The sequence below is a fragment of the Camelus dromedarius genome, chromosome 23 (assembly GCF_036321535.1).
Source record: "Camelus dromedarius isolate mCamDro1 chromosome 23, mCamDro1.pat, whole genome shotgun sequence".
Classification (NCBI taxonomy): Eukaryota; Metazoa; Chordata; class Mammalia; order Artiodactyla; family Camelidae; genus Camelus; species Camelus dromedarius.
In genome coordinates, this window is record NC_087458.1 from 10,934,074 (window position 1) to 10,944,710 (window position 10,637).

The following is a 10,637-nucleotide window of genomic DNA, read 5'->3' on the forward strand; positions in this document are numbered from 1 at the left end:
GTTGTTATCTTTGCACCTTCATGTTCTTATAAATTGTGCTTGTAGCCAAGTGTTTACTACACCTCCATCTCCGTGTGGTTGGGAGCCTCCAGAGATCAGGGACAGAATCGTCCTTTCTCTGACAGTCCCTCGGAATCCAGGCTAGGGTTCTCCCAACCAAAGGAACTGAGCCTGGGGGTAAGGGCAGGCACCAGTGACACAGGTCTCTGCCACCTCCAAATGCACTGCAGACGCCATGGACGGTGGAGGTGGACAGTAGGGTGGTGATAATAACTGACAGCAGCTGCCATTTGTTGAGCACTTGCCAAGTGCGAGGCATTATGCTAGTTCTTTATTTACATTATTTAATCCTTACAAGGGAGGTATTATTATTGTCAAATGAGGAAACTAATGTTCAGAGATGTGGAGTCAGGGTGCAACCCACATTTGTCTGACTCCAAAAGGAGCATATAAATAGTAGAATTCAATTTATATTTTAAAAATATGATAATCCCTTACTCCCTGAAAATATTCCTTTCCCAGAAAATAAAATTCAGAGAGAGGAAAGCTGGGCAGGATGAACCTCACGCACACACGCACACACTCACACACACACACACACACACACACACACACACACGCACACATTTTCTCACACACATACACACACACAGATCACTTGCACCTATCAGTACCACCCTGGATTTCCTAGCTGGGGTGAGGGCCATGAGGGCAGGCAGTCAGTTTCCCCAGGACCCTAGCCCTCATCCCCTTCCCTGGTGCTAAATAAAAGTGAATAAATACTAAATAAATACAATTGGGGCCCACCCTGCCTTCCCCCTCCCTCCTGTGACCAGCAGGGCAGAGGGGGCAGTTTAGATAGGGGACTGTCTCCCAGCCCCTTCCACCTATCACTGCCGTCCAGGGCAGGAAACCAGGGCAGGGCCAGCCTGCGCGTCAGGGCAGAGAAGGGGGCGGGGCTCACCCTCACAGCCCCTCCCCCACTGTGTCTCCGCATGAGGCAGCTGCAGAGCCTCCTCTTTTTCCCAGCTAAGTTCGAGGCCCCGGTGCCCAGGAAGGGCAGCCGGGATGGTGAGGTTATTTCCTGCCCGCCCAGGAACGCCGCCGGAGGATCTCCAGAATTTGCGCTTTGCGGTGCAGCCAGTCCTGGGGCGTGGGCCGTGGCGTCGAAGGGGCTGGCCTGGGCACGAAGAAGCTGTACCGGAGGCGTGCGTTCTGGGGGTTGCCAGCCACCAGGACCTGCAGCGTTAAGGGCTGGGCCAGGGGCCCGTGGCCTGACAGTGTCTCCGAGTCTGCAGTGGCCCCGCTGTAGCGCAAGCTGACGGCCCCCGGCAGTACCACGTCTGTGGCGGAGGGTATCAGTGTATATTCACCATTGAGGGCATAGGAGCCATCTGGGAGCTTCAGGGCCATGTAGAGGCTCCGGAGACCAGGGGTTCCCTGCTGCCGGACCAGGATGTGGGTGGCTCCTGCTGGGATAGTGACCACATCGTTGTATCCGTACCTGTGTAGAAGGAGTAGAGGGGAACTCAGCATCTTCCTGAATCCTCTCAGCCTTTCTGAGCTGTTTGTATGATTATATGTGTGTATATGTGTGTGTAGATATAAGCTGTCCAGCCTAGATCTGAGCTACTTGCAAACGTGCCCTTCTCCCTCTTATCTCTGGGCCTTTAGACCTGCTGCCCCTTGGTGCCGGTCCAATTCGTACTCTTCCTCCAGGAGGGAAGTCACTTCCTGCAGAAGCCTTCCCTGATGCCCACAAGGGCCCTCACAGCAGCCCAGGCTGACACCTTTGAACAGGTGGGACACTGTGCTACAACTGCTTACTTATCTGTCTCCCACACTAGACTGTAGCTAAGCTCTTTGAGAGGCTAAACAGTGCTGAGTTCACCTCTGTAACCCAGGGCCCAGAATAATGTCCAGGAAGATGAGAGGAGGAAACAGTGGATGAACCTGAATTTTCTGAAGGAGCCAGACTGCTTGCTGCAGCTAGAACCATCCCCACCGCACACCATACATCTGTCAAACTTCTTTTTGGAGCCAATAATGTGGTCACAGCCGGCATGGATGCAGCGGCCCTGGACACAGACCGAGGAGCTGTCTGGGGAACAGGGGGTCCCATCTACGACCTGAGGAAGAGAGAAGGAGTAATGCAAAGGGTCTTCTTGAGTCAAAAGGGGTTGGTAAGCCAAACAAGACCATTATCTCATCAGACAGGGGAAGTGGATGGACTGTGGAGGGAACCCTAGCCACTGTAAGGGATGATAATCATAATGATAATAGTAAAAGCCACCATTTTCAGAGCACTCAGTATGAATTAGGCACTGTGCTAAATGCTATCTAAACCTCAAAACCACTATTTGAGGTTTGTAGAGATGGAACCCTGAGGTTTAGAAAGATTAGGAGCTTGCCCAAAGGTACACAGCTGGCAAGTGGAGAAGCCAACACGCCAATTGCAGGTCTGAGTCCCAACACCAAGCCCTAAACTTTGGTGGTACCATCCTGGCTGGACGCTAGAGGGCAGCCAACCTATAGGCATTCTTCCCAGGATGGGGGTGAAGGCTGCAAAACTGCTAGGCTTGTTCCTTCTTCAGCCTCAACCTACGGCCCTATCACAGAGAGGGAGTGCAGGGACATCACTGTCTCCAAGAGGCCTGTTCAGTGAGGGACTGGCCAACCATAAGCTCATTGAGGCTACCACTGTAATTTGACAGAGGAGCCCATGGAAAGAGGGTCAAAGACTTGCCCAAAAGGCCACACAATTCCATTCTCATGAATGGAGCACTGGAAGATGGGGAGACAGAGAAAAAGAAACCAAGGGAAATGGGACAGCTAGAGCTGCCAAACTGGCAACTTATCTGGAGTCTAGGGCTTGTTTTCCAAATACCCATGGACAAAGAAGTCTGAGTGGGCCCCTAGGCTGGCTGGGCGTGGCTGTGGGAATGCCAGCAATGCTGCTGTTTTGGATCTTTACAATCAAAAAGTAGAGGGCTTGTTGGGCAGTGTGTGAGCACAGACAGGATCTGGGGGCCCTTACCCGTGGCTCTAGCACATAGTAGTAGCCCAGTGCCTGGGCCTGGCAGGTGAGTTTGCACTGGTCCCGGGGGGCCACACCCGTGTAGCGAGGGACCCAGTCCATGGGCCCTGGGAAGTTCTTGAAGAGGTCAGTGCGGTGGTTGTAGGCAGCACACTGCTCTTCACGGAAGGTCAATGCTGTAGGGTTAAAATGGACAGTCAGAGCCCCTCTCTCTTTCCACTGCCCTCTCCAGCCCCTCCATCTAGCCTCTCAGACCCCTGGACAGCATGGCACCTCTCTTCCCCACAGACTGCCAGGAAAGGTTCCTGAAGGGTAAAGTCACTACCCTCAACAGCAGGGACAGTCAACACCTCCTTGGTCCTTGAACTCAAGGGACAATTCTTTGTTCTACCAATCCCTCCCAAGGGCTCTCATCCCTCCCTCTCCTCACCTGAGCCAGTTGGGCAGTCCTGGGTATTGCAGGAACGGAAGCGGGTACGGCGGCCCTCACAGTACTTGCCACCATTCCGGGGGATGGGCCGCGTGCAGTCCCGGGAAGAGAACTGGACACCACCCCCACAGGTCCGAGAGCAGTCACCCCACGATCCCCAGGGACCCCAGCCACCAGCCTGTGGGATCTACAGAAAGACAGAATGGAAGAGTGGGATAAATACTCTCTCGGCTTGGGGCCAGTCCCCACTCCCTGAGGCCCTCTGCCCCACTCTTGCCCTGGGGTCTCACATTGAAGTCCTGGAGCTGGTCCATGTGGAGGCAGCGGCCACCCATACAGGCCTGTGAAGGCCCACAGGGGGTACCATCAGCCCAGGGTGAATGCTTGGTCTGGCACATGGCATGGCCATTGAGATGGCCAGAGCACCAGAGGGCAACACAGGGCGGCAGCAGCTGCGGACAATGGCGTGAGTCAGGCCCGAAGGTCAGCTGGCACTGGCGGTCAGCATCATAGTCCTTGCCAGGGAAAGTCACAGGCAGATGCAGGGGAGCCTCTGGCTTGTCTAAGAGACAGTGCCCTGGGAAGAAGCAAGGGGTATAAAGTCAGCAATTGGCTGAAGGGGTGCCAGCTGATTGCCAGCTGAAACCTTGGGCTCCCTGGGGCTTGATGAATCCTAAAATCCCAGTCCTAGAGCTGGAAGAAGCTTTAAATAGCAGCTACAGTTTAGTGGATGCTTATTATGTGATTGTGTTGGCTAAATGCTTGACCAACAGCATCTCATTTAATCATGGCCAACATCTATGAGGTAATTATGGTTGTTATTATTATTACACCTGTTTTACAGATCAGCTACACAGAGGTAAAGTCACTTACTCACAGCCACACATCTACACACATCTAAAGAACAGGATCAGGATAAGAACTCAAAGCATTGAGTCTTCCTACATATTCTAACTAACAACAGAATTCTTGAGTCTGCTTCTCACCAACATCCCTGCTCAGTAGTAGTCATCCTGCCAGGCTTGCACACCTTGAGTGACAAGGCAGTCACCGCCTTTACAGCTAGCCCATTCTACTGTTGGACAGTTCTGGCTCTCAGAAGGTCAGTTCTAAATCTATTGAGCCAAAACTTGCTTCCCTTAGCAGTCCTATTGGTTCAGAGAGCGAGTGGGGACCACACAAAGACAGCAGCATTTCTCACCCCATCCCACACTGCAGAGGAAGCACATTTGAGGGAGTCAATTTTGAGGGAGTCCATGTGGAATGTGGCAGAGGAGAGGGTACAGAGAGGGCCAGGAACTGAGTCCTGCACAGGGAAAGGGGAGTGCTGTCTGCTTACCGTAGCCATTGTCCAGGAAGTCGGTGATGAAGCGAGCACTGCAGGGGGACCAGGGCTCCTCGGGATCCACGTGAGCCATCACAGGAGCCATGACATGGCGAGAGGTGCTCCCAGGTCCATTCAGACCCACACATTGCTTTGAGTTGTCATGGAGCATGCTGAAGACATGGCCTGTGAAACCAGAGACCCTGTTAGAGTCCAAGGGTCTCATCCCTGTGCCCTCAGGGGGCTGCAGGCCCATCATAAACCTGATTGCAGCTTTGGATGATCAGATCCATTCCCCATCCCACCCTGCCCGAAATCCTCTTCTGATCCTCTGAGGGCTTCTCAATATCTAGCCCTCATTACTCTGTCTCCCCTTCTCCCATCATACCCTCAGCACCTCTCCCTACCCACTTTTTCTTATAGCCAGCATCCCAGCCCTGACACCACCCACTCCATCACTGACTCTTGTGAATAATCTCTTTCTCAATTCTGCACCACTCCTCCCACAAACACACACACAGAGTTCACAGTAGCTTTCTACACACCATCTCATTTAATAGAAAAATCTAAATGTTTGTCTATACCCAGAGTGAAGAAGGATAATGGCCCCAGACCTAGGGCTGGGGAGGAGGAAGAAACATTTTGTGACTCCCATTTGCACCCTGGTGAGCTCACTGTCTCCTCACCTCACCCTGTGATACCTCTCTCACCCATTACAGGTGGCCCATGACCACACCCCTAACGTACCCAGTTCATGAGCAGCAGTGAAGGCTGATTGGAGCCCATCATCCTCCACAATAGCACAGCTCCGAGCCGGGTCACACACAGTGCCCACATCAGCCATGCCCAGAGTGTCACAAGTAGAGACCCCACACAGGTCCTGTGGAGAGGGATCATGGAAGATGCATGAGGAACCAAGACACCAGGGTCCACTGGGCTGAGATCCAGATTACTGGGGACCTGGGCACTGAGTACCCAGCATCGTCAGGGCCCAGAAAGCATTGATAGAGTGTCTGGAGCCAGGTACCATGCTGAACAACTCCAGAGGCACCACTTACATCACAGTTGATGCAGTGGTGCTTCTTGGAGTCATGCAGTGCATGGCCTGTGGTGCTGATTAGGGCCTCACCTGACGGGTAAACAGAATGGCTGTATCGAAGTGGTCAGGGTCCGAGTCCTCGGGGGTGTTGAGTCCTCGCTGCCAGGCACAGAAGCTGCGCAGGGTCTGGGCAGCACTGGGCCCTACTTGGGGCCCTTCCTCACCCGGCCCCAGAATCACTAGCCGAGTCACCACCAAGCTGACGGGGTTGCGGATGCTGGGGTGCTTAAAGGCCTTGGCCGCTGCTGCCATCACTGTCAGCAGGTAGCGCTTTAGACCTGCACCATGAAATGCCGCCATCTTGTCATCTGCTACCACCAGAGTCTCCACATATCTGCTCAGTGAAGCAAAGCGCTGGAGAGGAAAAAATAGGGGAAGACACTGAAATATCCCAGACCCATGGATCACTTTTCCCCTCCCTTACTTCCTGGGTCTGGAACTCAGCAGAGACAGCTGGTCCACATATATCCATCCCACGGGATTCCTGATGGGTCTTGGTTGGGCCTTCCCCTCAACCCCAAATCCCAGGGCTTTTGTGGTAACTCTGAGAAATCATCTGTTGATTCTAAGAAGGGGAGGAGATGGGGATGCCACGTCCCAGAGCTATGTGGGCCCCCCTGGTGAAAAGCGGCTGGGACTGCATCTGGGAGGGACTGTGGGGTCCCCCAGGCCTGAGTGTGGCTGGGGCCTGCAGGACTGGGGCTAGAAGGCTGGGCTGCAACGTGTCTGCCCTGTGTGGTGGGAGGAACAATTCAGTCAGCAGCTAGGGCCAGGGCCAGATCTCAGCGTGGCGGGTGTGGAGGGAGCGTCTGGTCTGGATTAAAGCTAGTGAGGGAGGGAGGGAGGAAGGAAGGGAAGAAGGGGGAGACCAGGAGTGGGAGGGAGGAAAGGATGGAGCCTCAGGCAGCCTTGCAGTGAGTCCACAGTGTGGGAAGGGGACTGATCAGGAGGGGGTTCAGGATGCCTTTCTTCCCCTGTCCACTCCTGCCCTAGTCTGCAGTGTGCCAGGACAATTTTGAAGGCAGCATCCGAATCCAGAGGCCAATTCCCTGGGCCTCAAACCTCACTCCTCTAACTAGTGATGGGAGTGAAAATCAAATTTGGGGCACAGAAAACAGTCAAGGCCGAAGGGCTGTTAGGAGGGCTTCATTGTTGGGGACTGTGTCAGTAGGATGCCATGGCCAGCAGGGGTGGGGAGGGGATAGGGAGTGGAGTGGTCATTCCCAGCACAGAGTCTCTGACCCACCTCTGGGAAGCCCCCTGGGACCAGCAGTCTGGCTAGGAGAAGGGTTGGGGCAGGGAGAAGCCAGAACCTTCCAGGAAAGGAGCTAGTGGAAAGAGAAAAAAGCAGGCAGAAGGGAGGGAAGAAGCAGAATAGCCAGAAGTAAAGTGGGTGGAGAGAAGGTGAATAGAGGTCAGTAGGACAGACATGGCAGGAGGACACTGCAGGACACAGATTCCAGGGCTGCCTACCTTGGCTCTTCGGGGGCTGGGGCTGGGATTCCCGGGAGGAGCCTTGACGTTGCACATGGGGCCCTGGTCGCTGGCAGGACTCTTCCGGCGTAGAATGTGAGCCCCAGGCCCCCCGGCAGAGTTAGGGGTGCCTCCCTCCAGGGGCTGGATGTGGAGTTCGGTACCTCGATACTGCAGCACCCCTAACAGAGCTCCCCCATCCCAGTGCAGAGATGCCACCGACTCCGGATCTCCGTTGATGGTTCCAGTGAGGTAGGTGCCGGGCTCTGCCCCGCCCAGCAGCTCAGACGCCTGGCCCAGGTACTGTACCGTCAGCCCCTCAACCTGCACGCCTGGGTCCTGCTCCAGCTCTAGTAGCAGCGTCTCCCCAAAGGCTGGCAAGCGGTACAAAAGCCTGGCAGGGGCGCCCAGGCCAGGCAGGACGCTGCCGTTGAGTTTCTCTGGAAACACGATCTCCTCCTCCCGGGGGAGGGGGCTGGCCGGCCGGGCTGAGGGCAGGAGGGAGGCCAGCAGCAGCAGAAGCAGCAGCACCAGCTCTGAGAAGGGCACAGTGGGGAGCAGCAGGCGGGGTTGGATTCCCCACAGCCAGCACCCCGCCAAGCCCCTCCCGGGATGCGAGTCCGTCCGGGACATGGCACTGGTGCTGCAGCTGGGACGGACTGAGGCCGTCTGGGCACCAAGTCCTCCCTGCCCTGGCTTTGGAAAGCTCCTCTCTGTAGCCTGGGGGCTCGGACTCATGCCAGGGTCAGAGGCAGAGTTTTCAGAGGGGCTGGGGACCTTCCGAGGAGATGGAGAAAACTTGGCTCTTAGGCTTAGGAGAGGTGCCTAGTTGTCTGGCTCCTCCAAACTCTCCTCCCACAGTCCCTTTCCTGGATCTTTGTCTCTCCTTGCCCGTGTCTTCTGCAGCTTCTCTCCCCTTTCCCTCTGCACTTTCTCAGACTCTGTCTGCCTTTGCTCTGTGCCTGCCCTCTCTCTGCCTCCTTCTGCCGCCAAGCCTTTGTCTCTGTCTCTCTCCTCTCTCTCCTGTGTCTGTGTGTCTGTGGGTCTCCCTGTGGGTTCTTCCCAGCCTCTGTCCGCGCCAGCTCTTTTAATCGTATCGAGCTGCTATGATTGGCTGAGCTATAAGCCATTCAGCCAGGAGCTTTGTTGGTAGGACTCAAATGAGTGTCTCATTGCTTCCCAAACTCCTAATTTTTGTTTTCCTTTGAAAAAAAAAATGGGACTTGCCCAGGGGAGGGGAATCTCTAGCAGCCGGATGGATCACAGGCACTGGTCCAGCTGATGACATAGCCTTTTCCCAAACTCTACTGTTGGCTCTCAGCTGTCTCTTTCCCTTTTTGGTGGGACAGAGCCCCAGGAGGGGTAGGAAGTCAGGGAAAGGGCCCAACCAATACGCACAGAAAGGACCATGGTCCCAGGAGAATTCTCGCTCTCACTATCTAACCTGGCACGGCCTCCTTTTTCTCAGGGATCCCTCTGCTGCCCTCTGCCCTTAGAGGCTGGTTTCCAGGGCTGAGGGAACTGAATGAGCTGCTAGGGAAAGAGGGTGGGGAACAGGTAAGGAAGCATCCAGGAAGGCAGAACAAAGAAAGGAGGTGGTTTGACATGGCTCAGGATGGGACCAAGAAGCTGGAGAGAGTACAGGAGGCAGGGAGAGGGGGCAGGCAAGAAGACAGTGACCAGGGAATGTACTGCCCAAAGGTAGGATGAGTCTGGTTAGAATGGGCACATGGAGCGGGCAGAGGACAAGGCAGGAGGGGTTAATAACTTTTCCTTTTATAGAAGGAAGATCCAGAGTGGTACATCCTCTTCCCTAATGTCTCTTCTCTCCCTCTGGCTCCCCCTTCCTGAGTTACCACTCCCCACCCCCTCCAAAGCCCAAACAGCCATTAAGCCTCCATTCCCTCCAAGGTTCCCCCTTCCCACTTCCTGACTCCCCATTTCTCTGGCCCAGCTCCCAGTAGCTTCCCCCAGGCTTTTGGCCCTGCTCCTACCCATTCCCAACTGCCCTGAACCCTCTTCCAGCCTCAAGTCAGCCAGTCCCCAGCACAGGAATGATTTTCTCCCTCTCAGGAACCCAGATGCACCCCGTGTCAATACAAAGGAGGGAATCCCCACCTGGTTCCCTTTTTTGGCCCCACCTTGTCCCAGCAAGAACCCTACAGTTCCTGGAATGTCTAGTAATCTTTTATTTCTCATTCCCCAGGGGACAGGGAGAGGGTGGATGCAGCATTGTGTTCACAGAAAAATCAGGGTACTGAGAGAAAAAGAAACCCAGTGCCTGGGATGGGGAGAGTGCTTGGGAAGGAAGAGGTGGTGTTAGGGAAAGGAAGCAAAATGATTCCCTTGGTTCTGGACTGGAGAGAACTCAGCAAAGTCTTAGGGGTGGACTCTCAAGGCAAGGAAGTAAAGGGTTCAGAAGTAGGGGCAATTTCTGCTCACCCCATGCTATGGCCACTCCTTTCCCCAGGATATCCCCAGGAAGGAGAGTACAGTCAGCACTTTCCTTTCCCGGAGGCAGACCACCTGCCCCTGCCCCCATTCTATTCACTCTCTGCCTTGTCACCTCCTGTGCTCCACATCACATCCGCCATTGTACTTCCTTTCCCACTCCCTTCCTGCTCAGGTCACTAATACCTGCCTTGGTGTCCATCACTTCCTGTATCACCCACCCCCTTCTGACTGCTAGACCCACCTCTTGACCACCACATGCCCTGACCCTAGTCCTAAGTGGAGGGGGTTGGGGCTGCAGGAGTCAGACAAAGGATGGGAGACCAGAAGGGGCAGGGGCAAGAGGAGCTATCACCAGAGGACTCTTATTGCCCCTTTCCACCCCCCTAACTGAGATGAGGACAAAGGGGGTGACTAAGCAGTGACAGACAAAGGGCCTTAGAGTCCCAACAGCAGTGTGTGTGGGGGGTGTTGGCAGCAAGGAGAAGGCACAAAAGATTCAGTGTCCTAGACAGCCCCCAGGATCCCTCACCCTAGTTGCAGCTCAAGTTGCCCCCTGGGCCAAGCAGCTCAGAGTCTGTCCTGACTTCTTCCAGGATGGATTAGGGCAAATAAATGCAGTTCTCCTCATTTGTCCTCCCTCGCTATCACTGTATTCACTGCGTTCCAACTATAGAGGGAGAGAAGGTCCAGGAAGAGGTTGGGGAATGAGGAGGGCAGGGGGGCAGGCCCTCTGTCTGGCTCTGTGGGGACTGCCCAGCCTACCCAGGTCCCAGTCAGTTCCCGCAGCCAGGGATATGGCCCCACCCTTTGGTACAGTTCC

The 10,637-nt window shown here is 54.9% G+C and overlaps 1 protein-coding gene across 1 annotated transcript; it reads right to left on the reverse strand.

Annotated features, from left to right (window-relative positions):
* Nucleotides 1-309: 309 nt before the first annotated feature.
* ADAMTS4 (ADAM metallopeptidase with thrombospondin type 1 motif 4) lies at nt 310-8,509 on the reverse strand. The gene is made up of 9 exons (XM_010993045.3): nt 7,364-8,509; nt 5,921-6,244; nt 5,539-5,671; nt 4,807-4,977; nt 3,758-4,044; nt 3,468-3,654; nt 3,038-3,213; nt 1,954-2,129; nt 310-1,504 (listed from the first exon to the last, which is right to left on the reverse strand). Exons 1-9 carry the CDS (start codon nt 8,099-8,101, stop codon nt 1,078-1,080), a joined length of 2,619 nt encoding a protein of 872 aa, XP_010991347.2. The 5' UTR covers nt 8,102-8,509; the 3' UTR covers nt 310-1,077.
* Between the last annotated feature and the right edge of the window lie 2,128 nt (nt 8,510-10,637).